Source organism: Hyaena hyaena, unplaced genomic scaffold (assembly GCF_003009895.1).
Source record: "Hyaena hyaena isolate Hyena2069 unplaced genomic scaffold, ASM300989v1 scaffold_311, whole genome shotgun sequence".
In the NCBI taxonomy this organism is placed as follows: Eukaryota; Metazoa; Chordata; class Mammalia; order Carnivora; family Hyaenidae; genus Hyaena; species Hyaena hyaena.
In genome coordinates this window covers 1,421,215-1,445,131 of record NW_024080944.1, presented here as the reverse complement: position 1 = coordinate 1,445,131, position 23,917 = coordinate 1,421,215, and the positions used below count along the sequence as shown (strand labels likewise).

Below are 23,917 nucleotides of genomic sequence, written 5' to 3'. Positions count from 1 at the left end.
GGTATTTTTTTAAAACCCCAAATCCAACTAGATCACCAAAGGGCTTGGAATGCAAACAAATTTTAGAATTAAATCATAATAAACATGCTCTATAGCTAATGAGGGAATGTGGAACACTGAATCACTGTCCTTGAATTTTTTTTTTTTTTTTATGTTTTATTTATTTCTAGGAGAGAGAGAGAGAGAGAGACAGCGGGAGCAGGGGAGGGTCAGAGAGAGAGGGAGTCACAGACTGAAACAGGCTCCAGGCTCTGAGCTGGCAGTCACCACAGAGCCCGACGCGGGGCTTGAACCCACGAACCGCAAGATCATGACCTAAGCGAAAGTCGGACGCTTAACCGACTAAGCCACCCAGGCGCCCCTGAATCACTGTCCTTGAATATGTTCCTGCTTCATTCACATAAGTGCAGTTTGAGAGAACTACTCTATATAAATGTGCATCTATTCTATTACCCGCCTTTCAAGGGCGAGATAATAGTGATTATTTTGTGTACAGAATTCAATGAACATTACCAGATATTCACTAAGAATATGTAAAAGCTTAAGTCCTATGTAATTATGAAATACACTCATCATTACTTCCTGTAAAAGCAATTATCACAATCTGTACTCACTGAATATCTGTCACTAACTTATGTTCAAATAAACTACACTGAAGGTGAATTCTTCTAATCAATGCCAGCTCGTTAATCAATCATACATTGACAGACTCAGTAATCAAGACTTTAATTCAAAATTATATTGACATTTAACAAAAAAATATAAATCAAAATAACTGCCACTCTATAAAAAATAATCAAAAGTAAAGTAACTAACAGTTCTAGAACTAATAAAAATGTTATACCCTTTATATCTCTAAGCAGAAAGATTATTTTTTTAATGTTTGTTTATTTTTGAGAGACAGAGAATGAACAGGGGAAGGGCAGAGAGAAAAGGAGACACAATATCTGAAGCAGGCTCCAGGCTCTGAGCTGTCAGCACAGAGCCCGAGGCAGGGCTCGAACTCACCTGAGCCAAAGTCAGCTGCTTAACTGACCAAGCCACCCAGGCACCCCCAGAAAGATTATTTTAATGGCATACACTTTATATTAAGCTACACAAAGAGACAAAAGTGAGTAACTCTGAAAGACTGTACTTGTCTTGTGTGTGATATTTGCATAGGACCTCCCTTACGTTTGAATTACGGTATGTAAGAAGGAAGGGAGGAAGAAAAAGAGAGAAAGGAGTGAAGGAAGAAAGGACAAAGGAAGGATGGAAGGAAGGAAACACAACTATTGCTCTTTACTCTATAAAGAGTAAATATACTGTATTTACTATAACCTATAACCTCTACTCCAATCCTTTCCTTCCTACTCACAGCTTGAACCTGCAAGTTGGCTTTTGATCCTATTTCTTTACTAAAACCTTTAAGGACATTACTAATATTAAGTGCCACCAAATCAAATGACTGCTTGTTAGTTTCCACCTTACTTGACCATGCTTCAGTATTTGATAACACCAAACTTTCCTCAGTTTAGGTAACTCATTCCAACAGTTTTGTTATTCCCTCTTTGAGACTTTCCATCCACTATCAACATTTTAAATATGAAGAAACTTTTGGCATCCACAGACCACTAAATTCATAGGCAGAGCACAAATTTTAGGTAGTTTTTTAATGTGTCATTATAAAATAATAAAAATATATTGAAAAAAATACTTATGTTTCTCAACAGTATTTGATGGTATTATCTGTCATCTTTCTCAATTTATCTACATAGCCCATTTGATAATGTCTAGCCTTAAGGAGAATCAGGGTTTATGTCTGTGGTAGATATGGTGGATCAGTGCTCTTCATCCATTTCAACATCCTTTGGTATATGACTTCCTGTACTGCAGAGACTAGAAAACTATAAAGTACATTCCCCAACCTATCTTGCAGTTACAGTTGTGAATATGATTTAAATTCCACCTATCACTGCACTCGCTAGAAATCTGGAGGGCAGAAGAGTAGGCTGTATTTAGGCTGCTGCTACTACAAAGTATGATCACAGAGATGTCCAAGTTTTGTGGAGCAACATTTCCTGAAGTCCTTGTTTCCAGTCATAGGTTTCACAGGTATCAAGAAGGGCACAAGACATCCACTCCATCATATAGGCTGTGGCAGGCATGGCTTGGCTCTGGAGCCAGCAGCAGTGACAACAGCTTACTAATGAAGATGGTTGCTTGCTGAAGGCTCTTTCCTAATAGTGGCAGGTTCCTAATCACAGCAGAAGTGTGAAGGTTCTCAGACAAGCAGCTAAAAGTTACAGCTTCCCAATTCTGTATGTACCTTTCTGATCCCACAAGAGATAGTAACTCCCTTGGTAGTCTAGCTACAATGTGGCTTTAGAATTTCATTCATGAAAGTTCAACATAGACTCTGTTTCTTCAGTCAGAATTTCCAACAATTCAATAAACCACTTAAAATCTTTTATTAAGGAGTGCCTGGGTAGCTCAGTAGGTCAAATGCCCAACTTCAACCCAGATTATATCTCACAGTTCATGAGTTCGAGCACCTCACTGGGCTCTGCGCTGACAGTGCAGAGCCTGCTTAGGATTCTCTCTCTTTCCCTCTCTCTCTGACCCTCTCCCACTTGCACGCTCTCTAAATAAACAAATAAATAAATAATCTTCATTAAATCTCTTTCTGCTCAAACTAGCTAGAGTTGATTCTGTAACCTAATCCTGACTGGTTTGTTTTCTTGCCCTATATTTCTAAACAAATTAGAAAATCCCATCTCACATTACTGGTCAACAGAGCTTGGTAAATCTTTCAGCTACATGGGGCTATCTGGACTATACATGGACTCAAAAATTATAAAGTAATACCTCACCAAAAACTACTTTCATTGTTCCATTAGACAGTGAGCTGAGTACCACAGCACACTCAAAAAGTGAATGCTTCAACTTGGGAAATGTAGACATCTCCATCTTTTTTTTATTTTTTAATAAGCTAAATTTTGTTTTAATTTAAATCCAAGTTGGTTAACATATAGTGTAATAATGACTTCAGGAGTAGAATTCAGTGATTCATCACTTACATACAACACCCAGTGCTCATCCCCAGTGCCTTCCCTAATGCTCATCACCTATTTAGCCCATCTACCACCCAACACCCCACTCCAGCAGCCCTGTTTGTTCTCTGTAATTAAGAGTCTCTTATGGTTTGCCTCCCTCTCTGTTTTTATCTTCTTTTCCTTCTGTTCCCTTATATTCATCTGTTTTGTTTCTTAAATTCCACATATGACTGAAATTATATGGTATTTATCTTTCTCTGATTTATTTCCCTTAGCATAATACACTCTAGTTCCATCCAAATTGTTGCAAACGGAAAGATTTCATTCTTTCTGATCACTATGTAATATTTCATTGTGTGTGTATGTGTATGCATATGTATATATACATACATACATATCTTCTTCACTGATTCATCAGTGAATGGACATATGGGCTCTTTCCAAATTTGGCTACTGTGGAGATAAATGGATCTTAATTCTCTGTATTGCTGTATGTGTCTTTGAAAAACTTTCTTCATTTCTGACTGCAGTATTTGGATGTCATTTTTTTGAAAAAAAATTTATTTAACATTTATTTATTTTTGAGAGAAAGAGTATGAGTGGGATACGGGCAGAGAGAGAGAAAGACACAGAATCTGAAGCAGGCTCCAGGCTCTGAGCTGTCAGCATAGAGCTGGATTTGGAGCTTGAACTCATGAACCACAGGATCATGACCTGAGCCGAAGTCAGATGCTTAACCGACTGAGCCACCTGGGCACCCCCGGATGTCATTTTTAAAATACGCTCAATAATATCATGCTCATGAATTTGGGAGTGCCAAATTCTCAATACTGAAACCATGTAGACCATTCTGGGTACCTCAAGCTCATCCTTAAATTTACACATCGGATCTTGATCCAAAGTGTAAGATTATTCAAGACATTCAATATATTGCTAAGATATGACACTTAAGCAAAACAACTGAAACAATGTGTTTTAATTTCATCTGAATGAAAAAAAGGAATGTTTTTAAGTTATCCCTCATTTTAAAAGTTCTGTACATGCCAAGATGCTGCAATATGCAAAGACGGATATTTGTCCTACAAAGGTAGCTGTATTGGCCCTAAAGCAAATAGTATAGATCTGATTATATGTACAACCGTCACTATTTCCTTCAACAATCAATCAAGATTAGGAAGTGAATTCTTTTTTAATGTTTATTTTGAGACAGACAGAGAAAAAGAGAGAGAGAGAGAATCTCAAGCAGGCTCTGAACTACAGGCGCACAGCCCAATGTGGGGCTGCATCCCACGACCATGAGATCATGCTCTGAGCTGAAATCAAAAGTCTGATGCTTAACTGATTGAGCCACCCCGGCACCCCAGGAAGTATATTATTGACAAAACAACTATTCCTCTATGAAGAAAGAAAACATCTTTTATTCTGTAACAACACCATTTCTTGCTGAATTCATATCTGATTAACTAATCCTCCACTGGGCATTTCTTCTCCCTCACAGATGTACTGCAAATATGCCAAGAACTGAAGCTTCCTTCACACTACACATCAGTGGTTTTGTCCAAGCATAAAATGAAATAGCCTCTTTCCCATTCATGTGACAGTCATGGTCTCTCTGCATCATACATATCTTGCAACATCATATACATGTTAAATAAAATGGTGAGTTTAGCTTTGCTCTCCATCCTTCACACACTTGTCGCTTACCTTTTTAACATACAAACACATGTATCCCCCTTTCTCAAAAGTCTTCAATGATTCCACACTACCTACCACTGCCCTTCTTGCAGGATAAAAATCTAAAATTCCTTTGTCTGGCATAAAGACCCTTCATGGTGTAGCACTACTACATGTTTGGCCTCATCTACTTAATGTTATGCTCCAACAGTACTCTACTTCTGGTTCCTTGAACACACAGTGTTCTCTCATGTCTTTATCTGCAATGCTATTTTCATTATATGGAATGCCATTACCTGTTTTTTCTCCAAAAAGCTCTGCTTAAAAAGGTACCTTTGTTTGTAAATTCTTCCCTCAATTCCTACGTAGTCATATCATGTTTCCTCTATTTCCTACTGTATCTTATATGTACTTCAACTACAATGATCATATTGATCATACTTGTTGCACTTCATTCAACAAGTAAAATTAAGTACTTACAACATGCCAGGCACCTTTTTAAGTGCAGGAGATAGAACAAAGAATAAAAGAAGATCTCTGCCCACAGAGAACTATTGTACAATCTAGACAGGGGAGACAAATGTCATAAGCTCTTAAGTAAATATATAATATTTACTGCCATAGAAGAAAACAAAGTAGGGTAAGACTTAGGGAATGCCCCGGACCCTAAGGGTAAAGAGAGGGAAGAGAGCAATGTTACTTTACGCAGGGAATCAAGGAAGGCCTTTCTATTAAGATATTGGTTTTTTTAAATGTTTACTTTTGAGAAAGAGAGCAAGCACAAGTGGGAGGGGGCAGAAAGAGTGGGAGACAGAGGATCTGAAGCAGGCTCTGCACTCTCAGTACAGAGCCCAATATAGGGCCTGAACTCACAAACCATGAAATCATGACCTGAGCTGAGCCAAAGTTGGACTCTTAACCAACTGAGTCACCCACGTGCCCTTCTATTAAGATATCTGAACAGATACCTGCATGACGTCAATGAGGGAATGAGTCATGCAGATACATATCTGGGGAAGGAGATGGATGGGCAGAAAGAATAAAATATGGAAAGGCCTAGAAAGGAGAGTTTGCACACTGAAGAAATAGCAAGGAGGCAAGTATGGCTGTAAAACAATAAGCAAAGTGGGAAGGAGGAGGAAATGGTAAGAGATGAGAAAACAGGTTAAAAAGGGTCTTGTAGGTCATGGAAAGTCTGCAGTTTTTCTGAGTGACATGGGAAGCTACTGAAAGATTTGAAGCAGAAGAATGGGATGATTTAACTTTTGTTTTAGAAAAATCACTGCAGAGGGGAAAGGGTGGAAGCAGGAAAGTAGATAGAAGGCTACTGTAGTGATCTTGATTAGAGATAATTTAGACCAGGAGAGCAATCTTGGCATACAGAGGAATGCTCAGGTGGGCAAGTATTTTGTAGATGGAGCCAGCAGAATTTTTGATATTTTGGATGTGGGTATGAGAGGAAAAGGGGCTAAGGAAGGCCTCTTAGAATTTCAGCCTGAACAGCAGCTGAATGAACAGAGATGCCATTTCCAGAAGGAGGAGCCTCTTGTTTGGAGAGGGATATCGAGAATTTGTATTGGGCATATTAAATCTGAGATGCCTATTACACATCCAAGTGCAAATGTCAAGAGAACAGAGAAGCCCTGGCTGGAGTAAAACTTGAGAATTATGAGCAACTACATAATATTTATAAAACCACAAGATTATGCAAGATCACAAAGAGAGTAAATATGAAGAGGAAAGAAAGGAGATTTGAAGACTGAGCCTTCAAGCTTTCCAACCATTTTGGAAGGGAGAGAAGGAACCAGATAAGTAGACTGCTATATATCTCTCCACTGAACTACAAACTTCTTAAGGGAAGGCACCAGTTCTTAGCACCATGCTTAGCTTATAATAGATAATCAAATATCTACTGAATAAGTATGAGCGTGCATGTGCACACACACATGTGTGTGTTTAGAATTTTAGTATGGGCAAAAAGGAGGTTCTACTATCACATCACGAATTATAAAACTGCATTTATCTTTTTTCCAGTTGATACAAGTTGATCTATATATCAACTGCTCTAGCCCTTAAAAAAGTTTCCTGTACACAGTTTTCAAAGCACTAAATATAAGAATCTTTACAGTGTTAACAGAGATATCATACTGAAAACAAACCAATCCTGAAATTCACACATTCAAATATTTATTGAGTACCTATACTAAGATGCTAGAGATACAATAGTGAGAAAAACAGATAAAACTGTCACTGAGCTAACACAAATGGACAAACAATAAATAAGTAAGTAAAAGAGGATGTGTTATGTAATAACTGTTAAGCAGGAATGAGCACAACATAAATGGGGGGGGCGGTGGGAGGGCAGGATGGAAGGTTCCACTGAGAAGGTAACTTATGCATAAATACCTGAAGGAAGCAGGAGACAACTAAATATTTTGTAGGAAAAAAATGGTGCTATCAGTTAATGGCAAAAAGTAAACAGTTTAAATGAAGAAGATAAATACCACTGGGAATCAAAACTGATAAGATAACTTAGATTAACAAAAATAAAAAGATGGCCAACTCTCTGTGTACAAGATCAATGGTTCCACACAAAGGTCACTAGATACAGATCCTACCATACAAATTTTACTTAGGACTGGAATTCCAAATACCAAGCTAGCAGGTATAGGTTCTGCTGTATATGCTTCTAGACATGTATGTGAGTTTGCACATATGTGCTTATGCATATGTTGGAGGGGGCTGTGTGCACGCATTTATACCTGCAGGTTTGTATGTGTTTGTGAGTCCTGGAGGAGGACACTACTGGGATAAGTAAGGAAAAAAAGGCAAATATTTATCTAGTTGGTTGCGCCAAGACAGTGCTAATATTTTCTCAAATATCTTATTTAATGTGTACAACAATGTTGAGAGGTAACCATTACTATTTTCTTTTATAAATTAAAAAACATTCAGTTACATGGCTGTTAAGGTGATTTCACAGAAATCAAACTCCAAAGCCTAGTCTTCCCTCTTCGCTCTTAATATCTTCCTGAACACAGCAGTGTTGAGAGGAACAGGGACAGCTCTCCCTTTCTGAAATTATCCTTAGGGACCCACAGGCCCCAATCTATTTCAAAGGATTACAAAATTAAGAACCAACACAAATCCCAGGGGCATTAATCCCTAAGAGAAATTGCAAAGGGCCAGGGTCCTGAACAAGATGATCCCAAGATAAAGATTATTTGGGGTGGAAGGAAAACTAAATCATAATAGTAACTAGCATTTACTGAATAAATTAATATATACATTACATTTAGCAGATGCTTTGTAAGGGCCTTCATATAAACTACCTCACAACTTCACAGTAACTTCTTAAGACTGATTTTTTCCCCCAAAATACAGATATTGGGGATGGAGGGAAAACATTCCAGGAGTAAGGCACAATGTAAACAAATTCTGAAGGGAGGAACAAGAGGAGCACCTTCAAGGAGGCAGTGAATAGCACAAAGTTGCTAAAGCATAAAGAGAGATGAAAAGGGAGTAAGAAGAGGTAAGATTGTAAAGAAAAGGTGGAATCAACAGAATCTGAAATGCCAAGCTAAAAAGTTTTAACTTTATTCAGTAGTCAACAAGGATCACTAAAGGTTTCTGTGTGGTCGGATTTAGGCTTCAGGAAAATTACTCTGACAATTAGAGGGCCTAAACCAAGGTACTGAAAGAGCAAGGGGAGGAAAAGAAAGTTGGAAGAAGTACTACAGAGATATAATTCAGGGAATTAGGCCTGAGTGAGTCAGGATATGATGTTCTAATAAGAACAGCAAGCTGAACAGAGGATTACAACTTTAGATGGGGAAAAGAAAAAGACCTGCAAACTTTATCATTTACATTCACAACAAAGAAAGTGAAGAATTAATCAAATGGGCATTGAAAAACATATATACAGCCTCACTATTGGCAAGTTTGGTGGAAAATTAAAATGTGTTATGCCACTTAATTATATGCAATAAGAGAATCCTATGTTAATGTATGATAAGGTCTTTCAAATTTTCTTATAAAGTTCACTTTTATTTCTGCAATAAAAGATATACATAAATTGTTCATCAACAAAACTATGAAAATATACTTTACCAAGTACCACTATTGTTTATGTTCTAGCCCACAGTTAACCGCACACTGTGCCAGGCAACACACCAAGTCATCCAATCTTTTCACAACCTCTTTGAAGATTAGCAAATCTACAATTTCCAATTTATAGAAGAGGAAACTGAGGCTCAGACAGGTCAGGTGATTACAAGAAAAGCAGCAGAAAACAATGCTTTCAACATGCTATGTTATCATTTATCATTCATTTGCTTTCTGTGTATCTAATAAATACTTTTTTTGGACAAAGAACTTTTACTTGAGAAGAGCTGCCACAATCACTCACGATCTTCCAAAGAGTCTCTCATTCACCCTCTTCAAAGTATGTCAGATTGCCCTAGGTGTATGATAACAAAAAGTGGGGGAGGTGCCTAAAAACTGCTGAGAAAAGTTATGTAGCTGCTATTTCCCTCCTTAGCTGTCACCTTGAAAGCACCACTGGAAAGTTATACATTTGTGATATTATTCAGGCACAGGTTGAGAAAGGGTACCAACAAGCAATGGTGACTGCTGGAATATCTAGGTAAGGTAGGGTTTTTCGATGTATAAATTATTAACATTATCAAAAAGCTGGAGTGTCAAGCAATTTTTCTCACTCCCAATAAATGATAAATTACTTTTAAAACATAGAACCTGAGACTGTATCATCTCATTTAAATGATAATCTTAAAAAATCAACTTACTCCATAATTCCTAACAGAAATTTGTTCTGCTTAAGAATAGGCACTCTAACGTTAACATGGAACCTGGAAGGTTAAAGAAATCAGGAATAATAGTTTCACTAATACTGCACTCCTATTCCATCATGAAAATCAGGTACTGTGTAATCATCAATGTGCCTCTGAGCAAGCACTTGAGTGAGCAAAGAGCCCCAGGACTCCACATAATTTAAAGGGTTTGCCTAGACTCCATGAGCAAAGAACTGTTTTGGGGCTAAAAAAACACCAACAATATGTAAGCACAATTCTTGAGAAGGCATAAAGTCAAAGTTAAAGCCTAAACTCCAGGGCAACTCCTCAAAAATGTTCTAGTAGGTAAGATGTAACTCCTCAGTGGGAAAGTCTATAGAATATAATTAGGGGCCTCTTGTTTTACACAAGTCATATGCATGATAATTATCACACAGTTATCTACATTACTATCATACTAATCACCTCTCACTGAAGCTTAGTCTAGAACAAGAAGTTAGGAAACTACCATACATAAAAAGGCAAGTTTCGCAAGGCATTGCCAGGAAGTGTCTATGGGTTCTACAGATACGTCACCAAGCTGCGGACAGGATCTTCCTGTGGTTTGTCTTGCCCACTTCAGGTTTCACTTTTGAATGTGTGCTGGTCCCTAAGCTTCCTATAGCCCTTTTCTCTAGCAAACCAAACACTGAAGCACATATGGTAGGAATCTCTCCTAGGATAGTTCCTATAACTAAATAAAGTTGAACAAGTTTCCTAATGGTAGCTGGTAGCTATTACTGGTAGTGGCATCCTGGGGGCCAAAATAGGACTCATTATGATCTAGTACTTTTCAAAAAAAAAAAAAGATATAAATAACCTGAACCTACAAATGTACACGTACAAATAGGTGCATGTGTGCGTGCATGTGTGTGTGTGGTTCTAGGAGAACCATTTACAAGCAGAGACAAAAGCACAAGAGTATTGTCAGGCAGGCAGAAGAGTTTAAATTTTTTTGTTGAAAAGCCCCTAAACAGAATTAAGGAGAAATTTTTATAGCATTCCAACTTTCTGATTTTATTGAATACCCACTACATTAGACCATAAGCAATTTTGGGATAATTATCAACTTCTTGACAACAGAAATATACTCATCAGTTCTTTCCAATATACCATCTGACCGGCAAATTGGTAGACAAATGGACAGCGACTTTGGTAACTTACTGACCTTCTGAAAACCTGGCTCTGCCTCTTTAAACCCTAAGTATATAAATTTCATGAATTTGGATTAAATGAAATAATTTGCAAGTATACCAACATAGTACCTGGAAAAGAATAAATGTACTCAAAAAACATTAGTTCACTTTCCCCTATCCACTAAGAAAACTGTACAAAATGTTCAAATTCAAAACTAAGAGGTTCTGCACCACTCACACAAATGTTATAATATTTTAAAGGATGAAAATTATTTTTACTTCACTCCTCTGAAACAAACCATAGAATTTTTTTTAAAGTCAGCTTTTTGAACACAAACAATTGTTGAAAACAAGTATATGGGAATTCACTATATTTCTGCTGCAAATTTTTGTTTGAAATTATATAAAATTTAAAGTTACCAAAAAACTCGATGAAAAAGTTGACTTTACTTGTAAGTGCACTCAAAATGTTACCAGGCTTAACACTTTGCTACCCTTATTTTTGTAGATAGGACAGTTAGTCCTCAACAGTAGAGCAAGAGAGGTTCTAGCAGCTGAGGACTAATATTGTAACAAATTCTTTTATACAAAGTCATTTTTCATAACACAGCTAATATATAAATACATAAAATTTTATGTAGAAAACTAAACCATTAAAAGTAAAGCTAATCCTCTTTGTCCACCACTGATATAACCAATGTTGTACATCCATGCAAACCTCTTTCTGTGCATTTTCCCATATACACATAGAAAAAACACACATCACTCTAACAACTTGCTTTTTTTACACAACATACGTCTTGGGTTCTTTCCTTTCATACTCTACATACACCTCATTCTTTTTAGCTGCTTTGGAATATGTATATTAACATTTCATTTAGCCATTTTCCTACAATGGACACTTAAGTTGTCTCTAATTGTTTCGTTTTACCAAAACAGCAACATGAAACACCTGTGTATGTGCCTCTTTTGCAAATGTCCAAGTGCTTATGTAGGGTAGATATGCAGTAGAAATACACAGGAAATATACCTTTAGATTTTTAACAGATAATGCCAAAATGCTCTCCAACATTTTACTCATTTAAAGTCACAGGAACAGTGAGAAAAGTTACCTATTTCCCTAAGCCCCCACCAAATACTGAAATTAACAAGCTTTTGTTTTCACAAACTGATGGCTTTTAAAAATTTGCATTTCCCTGATTAATTTTTGTTAAATCTTACCAGTATTATGTTTACTGGCCTTTTTAAAAAATCTCTCTCTGTAAAATGTCTTTTCAAATCTTTTATTTTTCTAATGCCCTTTTCCTTTTTAAAATCCATATGAACTTTTTAAATATTCTGGACACTAACAAACAGAGGCAATAGAGCAGAGCAGGGCAGGAGCAACAGAATGGACTCTAGAGGCAGCCTGTGCAGTCTGAATGATGGCTCCCCCACTCACCAGCTGTCTGATCTTGGTTAAGTTACTTAGTTTAATTATTCTATGCCTCAGTTTCCTCATCTATAAAATGTGGATAATGAATGTTACAGAGTTACCATATGGACTAAATTATTTGATATGCTTTTTAGAAGGCTTTAAAATAGTACCTGACACAGAATAAGTGTTACATTAGTGTTTTCTTCTTGTCTGTAGGATTTCCTGCAAATATCTTCTCCCAATCTATTATTTGTCTCTTAATTCTTGTTCATAAATCCTCACTTAATTTTCCCTCAAAGAGTTATTTCTCCATCTCTCTTGTGTCAGAAATTATATAAGTATATGAAACCAACAACTGACTGTCCTCAATGGATCTCACAATCAACTTCTCAGGAATAAATGGAGGCATCAGCCAAAGCATCTACATTTTTAAACATCTTTCCCTTACTGCACATAGCATTCCCACAAATTAGTAATAAGATTGATAATCCAGTAAAAAAAAAAAAAGACAAAATAAGTTCACCAAAAAAGGGAAATAAAAATGGCTCTTAATGGGGCACTTGGGTGGCTCAGTCAGTTAAGTGTCCAACTCCTGATTTCGGCTCAGGTCATGATCTCAGGGTTGTGAGATTGAACCTTGTGTCACCGGGTTCTTTGCTGGGCATGGAGCCTGCTTAAGATTCTCTGTGCCTGGGTGGCTCAGTCGGTTAAGCTTCCAACTATAGCTCAGGTTATGATCTCAACGGTTCATGAGTTGGAGCCCTACATCAGGCTCTGTGCTGACAGCTCAGAGTCTGGAGCCTGCTTCAGATTCTGTGTCTCCCTCTCTCTGCCCCTTCCTTGCTCATGCTCTCTAAGAATAAAGAATTAAAACTTTTTTAAAAGATTCTCTCTCTCTCCCTCTACCATTGGCACAAGCTCTCTCTCTAAAAAAAAGGGAGGGGGTGCACCTGGGTGGCTCAGTCAGTTGAGTATCTAGCTCTTGATTTTGATTCAGATCATGATCTCAAGGTCATGGGATCAAGCCTCACATACACACTGGGCATGGGGCCTGCTTAAGATTCTCTCTCTCACTCTCTCTTCCTCTGCCCCTCTCCCACTGCTCGTGCATGTTTGCTTTTTCTCTAAAAATAAACAATTTTTAAGGCTCTTAAAAATATGAAGAGATCCTCAACCTCATTTAGAAGAAGTGCAAATTAAAACTACAAATCAGATGTTCCTTTCCATCTTAAGATATCACTAGAGATCAAGAAGTTTTAAAATATACACTATGTGAATAAAGAAATAGGCATTCATTCATTGCTAGTGGGAGCATAATTGCTGTCGTTCCTGTGGAAAGCAATGTGGCACTGTCTTTCCAAAATAAAAATGCACATACAATTCATTCATTCATTTATATTATTAAGTGGGGAGGGCAGAGAGAAAGAGAGAGACAGACAGACAGAGGATCTAAAGCAAGCTCTTCGCTAACAGCAGAAAGCCTGATGCAGGGCTTGAACTCACGAACCACGACATCATGACCTGAGCGGAAGCCAGAGGCTTAACCGACTGAGTCACCCAGGCACCCCCCAATTCATCAATTTAACATCTTGGAATTTATATCACAGACAGACACACGTACTCATATTTAAAATGACATAACTACAGGGGCGCCCGGGTGGCTTAGTCTGTTAAGCGTCCGACTTTCGCTCAGGTCATGATCTTGCGGTTCGTGGGTTCGAGCCCCGCGTCGGGCTCTGCGCTGACTGCCAGCTCAGAGCCTGGAGCCTGTTTCAGTCTGTGACTCCCTCTCTCTCTGACCCTCCCCTGCTCACGCTGTCTCTCTCTCTCTCTCTCCTAGAAATAAATAAAAAACATTAAAAAAAAAATTTCTTTAAAAAAAAAAAATGACATAACTACAGTTATTTGCTGCAGTATTCTTTGTAATAGCAAAGATTGGGACTGGTTAAATAAACTGTTGTATATCCAGATGATGTAATATTATGCACGTGTTAAATAAAAGAGGCAGCTCCCTATACACATGGATATGACAAATCTTCAAGCTACTATGTCAAGTGTGAAAAACTAAAAAGCAAGATGCAAGCAATGTATATATTTTGCTACAACTTGTATGTTAGTGAGATTAATACTCATAAACTTATGTTTGTAAATACATAAGATTTACACTTAAGATTTTATTTTTAAATAATCCCTGTAAGCAACACAAGAAACAGGTAATGCTTGCTTCTGGAGAGGGAATGGCTAGGGACAACAGAAGAAAACTTTCTTGTCAATGGATACTCCTTTGTACCTTTTCAGTTTTGTACCAGGTATTTGTATTATTGAATCAAACAAATAAATACATTTTTTAAAAAAATAATCAAACAAATTAAAACCTCCCTGTGATCACACCAAACTTTCTGTTGGTACCCTTTAAATGGTCATGCACAGCAGGGTGCTAACATTCAGGTAGTCTGTGGCTAGTCTGTTCAACTGGCAAAAGCAGAGGTTCATCATTTCAGCAGCCCATTATCACTCCCTAGGGAATATTTCAAACTTAGTAAATGTCCAAGAAATTCTGATTCAGTAGGACTAGAATAGAGCCTGGGCATCAAAATTTTTTTAAGTTCACAGGTGACACTGATGGCCAGTCAGGCCGAAACCAGCTGAGTTACAACATGACACAAATAGGTAAACATCCAAGCTCAATCTCCATCTACGTCACAAGTACAGTTTCACCACTAATCCTAATCACTTCACAAAATTCTCAGGAAGGAACAGACGAGAGAGTGTGTAGATGCCTCAGTGAAAATGTATTACTACTTATGGACATATCACTAGATAGGCAGTGTAATCCTCATCTATTAAATCCAGTACATTCACAACATTCATACTATGATGAATTCACTCTACCCAGCATTTCAAAAAGAACCTTGGTAGTAATGCACTAGTGCCAAACAGGCATACGCATTAACTGTGTACACCTGGAGTATATGAGTGTCAAGTTCTTCGTTTGTAAAATGAGGGAACACAATATGTTCTCTACATTCCAGCTCTAAGCTTCTATAATTCTCTAAGAATTCATGTATCTAAAAACAACCATTGTTTAGTATAGACTGTAGGTTAAACTAGTAAGGGCTTTTTCATCCTATTCACAGCATAGGCTTAATCCACACTCTGGGGGGCTAATGACCTAATGGACATTCAGATACTACGTACTGCTAAATAAATTAATAGTCACAGAAAAAACTTTTTATTTATTATTTTTTATTTTAGAGAGAGAGAGAGAGAGAGCGCGCGCGTGCGCGCATGCACAAGTATGCATGAGGTGGGGGGACAGTGGAGAGGGCAAGGGTCTTAAGCAGGCTTCGTGCTCAGCATGGATCCCATGACCTTGGGATCATGGCACCCCAAGACAGTTTGAATCTTTTCTTTAAATGTTGTTTTAAATGTTTATTTATTCTTGAGAGAGACCGCTGAGTGGGAGAGGGGCAGAGAGAGGCGGGGGCAGAGGATCCAAAGTGGGCTCTGCAGTGAGCCTGATGCAAGGCTAGAACTCACCAACCATGAGACCATCACCTAAGCCGGAGTCTGTCCCCCAAATGACTGAGCCACCCAGGAGCCCCAAGACTGCATGAATCTTTAAAAAACAGTTTTTTCACGATACCTGGGTGGTTTAGTCAGTTGAGCATCCCACTCTTGATCCCAAGGTTATGGGATTGAGCCCCACCAAAATTGAATTTTTGATACCAAAAAATTCAAACCTTCCATGACAAATAAACATATTTACTGTATAAAGTATGATTATGAGATTTTTCTTTTCCAGGCTCAGGACCAATTAGTAACAATATTGTGCTGAGCACTGAGCCTGCTTAACATTCTCTCCTTTCTGCCTGTCTCTCCCCCGTTTGTGCATTCTCTCTATATATAAAAGATTTTTTAAAAAAAGATTCACATAATCTTATCCAATAAATCTTAGAAATATGTTTCAAACAGTGCATCTTGTGCAAAACAGGTATATAAAAAACACTTAAAACATTAAAATAAAAGCATATGATGTAGTATCTTAAAGCAAATGGTTCAATTTATAAAGCAACAATCAAAGACTTAGTGCTAGAACGAATGTTAAAGACCACATCCAAACCTCTCATTTTACAAGTGAAAAAATAAGGAGTTGGCAAAATTAAAGAATTTGTCCAGTCATTCTGTCATTAATGATATTCTTAGAGCCAAGCTCACAATAACAAATTTGCCAATTACTGTTCATTGATGTTTCCATGTACATTAGTATAATGTTATAAGGCGTATTATTTTAGCTAGTGATTTTTGATGACTGAAATAACATACAAAACCAAAGACATATCATAAAAAATTCTTAAAATAAAGTGTCTTAATTTACATTAATTGATGACTACACAAGAAAACTGTTAGCAGCTCTCAAAAGAGCATATAGAACTTCATAAAACATGTAATGTGATATTTCTGTCAAATAATTTCATAAAGCACATTAAAAAGGAAACAGGATTGGTGTCTAAGATAAAAGGATAAAATGATACTTTTATTTCAGCTACATTAGTTCCACAGTCTCTTAGAGGCTATTCAAAGAGTTGTAAGTTAAAAAAAAAAAAAAACAACAAAAACTCTATGAACTCATTGAGACTTACCTCCTGTCTTCCTCAGAGCAAATGATTAGCAGACTGCTCTGTGAACTTTTACAAAGAACCCTTTTCTCTCATTTCTATCCATCTAAAAGATGGATTCTTCCTCGATCCTAAATAACTCGTCATCTCATTTCAAATTTTTGACAGTAATGAATTCATAGTATGAACAAACCTTTTAGTAATCTTTCCCTCTATTAATTTACTAAATAATTCAACTCACTTGAAATATTTGATAGTAATAAATTCTTAGCATGAATAAACTCTTTTTAACCTCTCCTTCTCAATTCTATTGCATGATCAATGAAATACCTTACTACCAAAAAATTCAAACTTCCACGACAAATAAAAACATTTACTACATAAAGTATGATTAGGAGATTTTTCTTTTCCAGGCTCAGGACCAATTAGTAACAATATTCATGGAGTACAGTCAAGTAACAATATTCAAATCTCCTAATAATAAGCACTCAGATCATTTAGAAAAATTTAATCCTTTTCCTAATGAGGCAGCTTTGGCATCAGATCACACATAAGCTCAGCTGGCACTATGATTCTGAAAGGGATGGACGTCCTGTCACAGACCCATGTAGTTTTCTTTTAACAATACTATCACCTTCTAGCTTATGTGTAAAATTCACAAAAACAGTTTCACATCTAGTATCTCAAATCCTCCTCAGGATAACATGGTGAGAAGTAGGGCATTTTCTAAAGGTCTATTATGCTGACAGTGGGATAGTTTAAAAAAAAAAAAAGGAAGAATGAATTCTATACTGCAAGAGTTTGCAGTCTGATGGGGAATACAAATAAACAATTTCTACAAAATGTACAAGAATAAGAAAATGGACAAGGAATTACAATTCCCAACCAGTACAAGGGCCCAACACCATCTTTCCAAGAATGGGGGTGGCAATGCCCCAAACAAGGCTTTGGTCAGGAGATCAGAGGAAGCAGGGTTTTGAAGGATGCATACAAGTTCCCTGACGTAAATGTGAGATGGAGGAAAGGAGAAAAACACTTCCAGGTAGAGGGAATGACATGTACAAAATGGCTAATGATGACATCATTCCCATTTTAAAGATGAGGAAGATAAGCTCAAAGGTAAGAGAGCTGCCTAAAGTCACATGAGTAATAATCAATGTGTGAAACAATACAGTACATGTCCTCTGATTTTAATCAGCTTTGTACAGAAAATACTAAGTGTTGACAAAGAATAACAGATAAAGACTAATTTTTATCTATTTACTCCTTCCCAAGAGATGGTCCAGGTCTGACAGAGCTCCTGAGGGGAGGGAGGAAATGACTGGAGAAGGAGATTTATTTAATGCTCTAATCAGTCTTGGGTGATGGGTGTTTTTATTATACCCATTATACACACAAGAATATAAAGGCACAAAAGGGTTAACAAAAGTTGGAAATTAAGATTCAAATTAAGACTAACCTGGACAAGCCTCTAAACTCAAGCACTTAACCAGATGCCACACTTCCTACTTTGCCAAAGAACCCTACATCATTTTTCATTTGGAGATACCAGGGAGACCAGATGAGCTCTGGGACATGCCATGGTTCCACAGATCTGGTTCTGTGCTGCACATCTCAGTATTCACACACAGTATTCTCTGCCCCTCCCTGTGTGTTTGGCTCTCTTATCAACCTGGTATCCCCAGAAGTAAACCCACGATCAAGGTGGCATGTGCTCTTTCATTAACATTCTGATTCTGATTACAAGCTGATTTTACTCGATGAGAAGTTAACAAAAAGTGTAACCAAAATGGAAGACATTGTGAAATAACAGCAAGATGCCTGAAAGTATAAAGAAGAAAGCTCCAGGGGCACGTGGGTGGGTAGCTCACCTGGTTAAGCATTAATTAGACTCTTGATTTTGGCTCAGGTCAGTCATATCTCATGGTTAGTGGGATCGAGCCCTGAGTTGGGCTCCATGCTGACAACTCAGAGCTTTCTTGGGGGTCTCTCTCTCCCTCTCTCTCTCTGCTCCTGCCCCACTCACTCGTTCTCTATCTCAAAAAAATAAACTATAAAAAATAAACTTTAAAACACAAAAGCGAGAAAATAAATAAATTAAGAAGAAAGCTCCAATCCCCCTCTTTTGCTTGTGTGTAGGGTAATTTTGTGTTTTTTGGTGGGGTGCAATGCAACAGTGCTTCAGATATACTAAGCATACCTGCCACTCACTGCATGGCAGTTCATACCAAAGGATGGAGTCTGGGCTACCTGAATTTCCTTTATCAAGGATTCACACGACAACTCCAGGACTTCCAACAATCACTCCTGCCTGTTGAATATTAAGGAAGCTGACCATTTGGGACTGCCATGGCGTCCAAGGGCACTAACATGACCTCAGGGAATTGGGGATCAGCACATAAGATAAAATATTACTAGCAAAACTGGATTTGCTAATGTCAGTTGACCGAAACTGACCACAAAATGGGTTTCCAATCTGTAGATCTGGTTATTTCACCTTGTGAAGAATATGGAAAAGTTAACAAATGTTAGAATAAAACCCCTAAATGAAACTGTAGACTATTGTCTCCAGAACTTTAAAGACCTATAAATCAGGGCACCTGGAGGGCATAGTTGGTGAAGCATCTGACTCTTGATATTGGCTCAGGTCATGGTCTCACGATTCATGAGACTGAGCCCTGCATCCACCTCAGTGCTGACAGAGCACAGCCTGCTTGGGATTCTCTCTCCCTGTCTCTCTGCCCCTCCCTATCTCTCTTAAAATAAATAACAATGAATCAACTTTTTTAAAAAAAGGAAAAGAAAGATATATAAGCCAATTCATTCTCACTTTTTGTTGGAAGGATTTGGAGTTGAAGGGTCCTACCTAGGTCTAGGAAAAAGGATGTTCCTTTGACGCTCACTTTGAGCCCTATGGAGCTCTAATTCTCCAGATCAGAGGCTCTCAAACAGCAATCTGGAATCTGGCAGCACATCTCCTGTCTAGTGGGCACTATCAGCCTTTCCTCTGAAGTCTCCCAGTATGGTGAAAAGGAAAAGCTGGCATGGTTACCTACACCCTCAAGCTGCTTTGTATTTTCACTGTGAGATGTACTACCACCCCATCCCTGTGACTTTAGCACCTGCTAATGATTCCTCTAGCCACCCCCACCCCGCCCCCACACTGTAAAACCCACATGTCAGTTTCAGGGAAACACAAAACAGCATCTCTTTACAGGGTTCTGAAAGTCAACCAACTCTGGATTATACCAGCCTTTAAAAGAAGGGCAAAAATCGGAGAGGGAGGTGGGGAGAAGCTTCATATATAAGTATCCTAATACACTTTTTCTAAAAAACAGACACTCAGTGACCTGAGCCATACACCAAGCAATTCCAAAAGCAAGAAACTGACTGAGATAAGTTACAATATTTCCATTATGGTTAAAGTGGTAATGTCACTCCAAGCTGATCAATCTTCAAATCTGGGTAGTGGGGTTGCTCTAAACCACAGACACAAAGCTGTAATTTTGTATTTGTAAGTCCAAGTTTCGCTCACAGCGATATCTCCTACCGTGATAGCTTTGCTATGGAGCAGGTGAAAGTGCAGGGCAGATAAGTCCTTCTGGAAACAGCCCAACCCTAGCTCTCAATTCCAAGAATTGTCTATGCAGTTCCATGGTATAACCTGCAGCTATGTAAATCAGTGAGGCTCCAATGGACAGTGCTTAGCACCAAGTGACACTGAAATGTAAAAGTGGTAAAATTTGGAAAATCAGATCAAGGGGGGAACTCTGGCCCATTTACAGTTTTCCCACATGTTAAAATTAGATGTATGTGAATATTAAGAATAAGACAATCTGAAATTTGGAAAGATTTTATACCCTAAAAAGTAATTTTAATATTGGGAACTTCGATATAGACAAGATCTATTTCTCTGATGTCATTTGCTAGGTTTTAAGAACTGTACTCAAGATCTCAAGTTACCCAGGACTACTTCTGGGAACCAAAAGATGGGAAAATTTAACATGTCTGCCTCTGAAATTTAGTAAGATTCCAGTACTTGAAAAGAGGAGTAACTTGTAAAAAAAAGGGGAGAATCCAAGCTCAAATAATAACATTACCATCCAGGAAGAGGAAAACTTTACATCCCATGCAACAAAGAGTATTGTTATTGTTCGATTTTCTTCTTACAATGTAAAAAGCACTCCTCAGAACTAAGGGTTATTTACATGAAACATGAAGCACGTTTCCAATCTGAGCATACTGAATAACAAAAATAAAGTTGGTTTTTGACCAAAGCAAAAATAAGGTTTACTGACAGATCTTACAAATAGCCAAAAAAATTAAAAAAAAAAAAAGGCGTTTCCTCTGAATAAGCTACTGTGAAAAAACTGGTAACCGACGCCAAAGAGTCACTTTTTAAAAATAAATGTCCAAATGACTGAATGCAAATGGTCTATAGTAACGCTCAGAGCCTCTAAGCAAAAATTTTGTATTAAGTCAACTAGTGTGGCTCGCTCACAAAAGTAACAATTAAATGCATGAGAAGGAAAGGAATTAAGTGGGTTAAGTGCGGGCTGGATGACTGTTTTGAGACCTGCTCACAGGAAGCCACTACATCCTGTCTTAAGTCCCTGTCAGTCACGCTGTCTCTCGATCCAAGTCCCCGCCACAGCGAGGTGGGGCGAGTACAGGTGTCTGGCCCGAGCCCCTCCCGGCGCGCTCATTCGCGAACACCCCGAGCGGCGGTCACCCGAGTCCCAGGGCGGCCTGTTTCCTCCAGCTCAGGGCGCCTTTTTCAACCTCGCAAAGGCTCCAGAGCCTAGGAAGCCAGCAGCCCCCTCCCCTCGGGCCAGCCCCACTTCCCCGCCCTCCTCCTCCTCCTCCTTCTCCTCCTCCTCCGGCCGCGCCTCCCGTAATTACCGCTCGGCTCCCACCGCGGGGCCGCTCCCCAGCGCCCGCACCGCCCGGAGGCCTGCGTCCCTGGGCGGCCGGAAACTCCTCACGCCCCCGGCCCGCGCCCCCGGCTGGGGCGTCCCCAAGTCCAGGCCGCGCCTCAAAGCCGAGCCCCTCACGCCGGCGCCGCGCCGGGCGCCCCCCTCCTGGCGAATTCTCGGCTCTTCACTCCCTCCGGACAGGGGAAGCCCCAGCCCACGCCGCCGCGTCGAGGCTACGCCTCCCCCAACACACCCCCCTTCCAGCCTCACCCGTGCCGGCCCTCCCCACGCACCTAGTCCGGCCGCGGCGCGGGCCCTGGCACCCGCCCGCCCGGGTCCCCTCTCCGCCCCGAGATCCCAGCGCGGCTCAGCGCCGCCACCCCCGCGCGCCCGCCGCCCCCTCAGCCCCACGGCGGCTACCGCCGCCGCCGCCGGGTGGGTCCCCTCAGCCCTGCCCCCGCTTACAGATCTTGCCCCGCAGGCTCTGCAGCACTCGGACCTCGCGACTGTCCTCGTCCCCGGCCTCGGTCTCAGCCGTCCCACTCGCCGCCGGCGCCTCGGAAGAAGCCGCCGCAGCAGCAGGCGCCGCCGCCGCCATGGTGCCGCCCGGCCCGTGCCGCAGCCCCACCGCCTGCGTAGCCCGCGAGGCGGAGCCCGGCGGCGGCCTAGGCTGGGGCGAGCCGCGCGCCTGGCCCCGCCCCCGGCCTCGGCCTGGCTCGCCCCGCCCCGCCCCGCCGCTGCCCCGCCCCCGCCCCACCCGGTTCCCGCGGTTGCTGCCGGCGCCCCCCCACGCCTACCCCGAACCTCGGCCGCTCAGGCGCGAACCGAACTTCTGGCTTGCCTGTTCTTTGCTCCACAAAAGCCCAGGCGCTAGGCAAGTGTGGCTCCTAGTTGTGGCTCTGAGCAGCTTTGAAACCCCACTGGGCGAAAACCCCGGCCCTCTCGAGATCCCCAAACCCCTCTGGGAATTAGGCTCCCCACCTCGAGCGGACTTCCACCGCTGCTGAAGCTCAAGGGAACTCCCTGTGGAAAGAAAACAGAAAGGAATTTGACGGTTGTGAGGACCTCAAAATTACCTTCTTCATAAAGAGCCAAGAGGTGTATTCCCCCAATAACATCCACATGCCCCCTTACCCACAAGCCACGCCGCCACACATATAAATCTTTGCTTTTAATTAAAAACACTGCTCTGCAAAAGCTGATTAAAAAAAAAGACCATAGCCCCCAATTACAAAATGAGGGCCGCGTCAGAGATCCTCCCATAGAAAAATTCTGTAGCTTTTATCACCACTTTTGTGTTTTGGAAACAGAGCAAAGGGTCAGGTCCCATCCCTTTCCACCTCCCTGAATGGGCTTGCTAAAAAGTTGATTGACGTAGGACATTAGTAAATCTTTGACTATTTAGCTTTATTTCAAGGGAACTCTTTACAGTGAGTAAACTGCATGAATAATACCCTGGTATGAGATGAGGAAGACGATTTCCTGGTCTTGAGGTTGTTAACTGCACTGCCCTAGGAAGAAAGAAACTGTGACTTAATAGGGCAGGGTAGTTCCTTTCTAGGGCAACAATAGGAATCATTCAGCCTGTCAACAAATATTTTTTGAGGGTCAGACATAATGATAGCCTCAGAGAGTCCCAGCCCTCCAGCCAATCAGTCTGGGAGAGACACAGAAAAGGACTAAGGGACTGGAGAAAAGAAGTAAGATGAGGAAACTGGAGGGTCAGGGGAGGCCTTCCTGGGAAATGCACGGAGGAGGGGGGGGCGGGGGGACAACGGGGGGGGGGGGCGGGGGATGGTGAACTGGAGGTGAGGGAGGAGAGGCATAAATGTACCAAAGGGGTAGAAGTCATTTTTGCAAAGGATGGACAGCCAGGAAGAATGACCTTTAGTATGTATCTGTCGCTGAGGGATATCCTGATTCTGCCAATATCTCTTCTCTCTCTTTCCTTTCCATTCCATTCCATTCCATTCATTGTGCTAGTTAAATACATCGTCACCTGAGTAGTGTCAACATGTTATAGGGTTTTTTTGTTCATTTTGTTTTGTTTTTAAAAAGGCATGAGCGGGGCTCCTGGGTGGCTCAGCCGGATGAGCGTCCGACTTTGGCTCAGGTCATGATTTCACTGTTCGTGGGTTCCAGCCCCGCGTCAGGCTCTGTGCTGACAGCTCAGAGCCTGGAGCCTGTTTCAGCTTATGGGGCAGACAGTCTTGGGTTGAAGCCTAGTTCTACCACTTTTACATGTGTGACATTGAGCAAATTACTCAACC

At 40.2% G+C, this 23,917-nt stretch overlaps 1 protein-coding gene across 3 annotated transcripts in view; it reads right to left on the bottom strand.

Moving 5' to 3' along the window:
* The window catches only part of RASA2 (RAS p21 protein activator 2), a 119,453-nt gene extending 97,200 nt beyond the window's left edge, over positions 1 to 22,253 (bottom strand). For all 3 annotated transcript variants that reach the window (XM_039248535.1, XM_039248536.1, XM_039248537.1), the window contains exon 1: positions 22,113 to 22,253. In XM_039248535.1, the coding sequence (XP_039104466.1) occupies positions 22,113 to 22,245 (133 nt within the window). In that variant the 5' untranslated portion in view covers positions 22,246 to 22,253. The remainder of the gene's footprint in view (positions 1 to 22,112) is intronic.
* Positions 22,254 to 23,917: the final 1,664 nt, after the last annotated feature.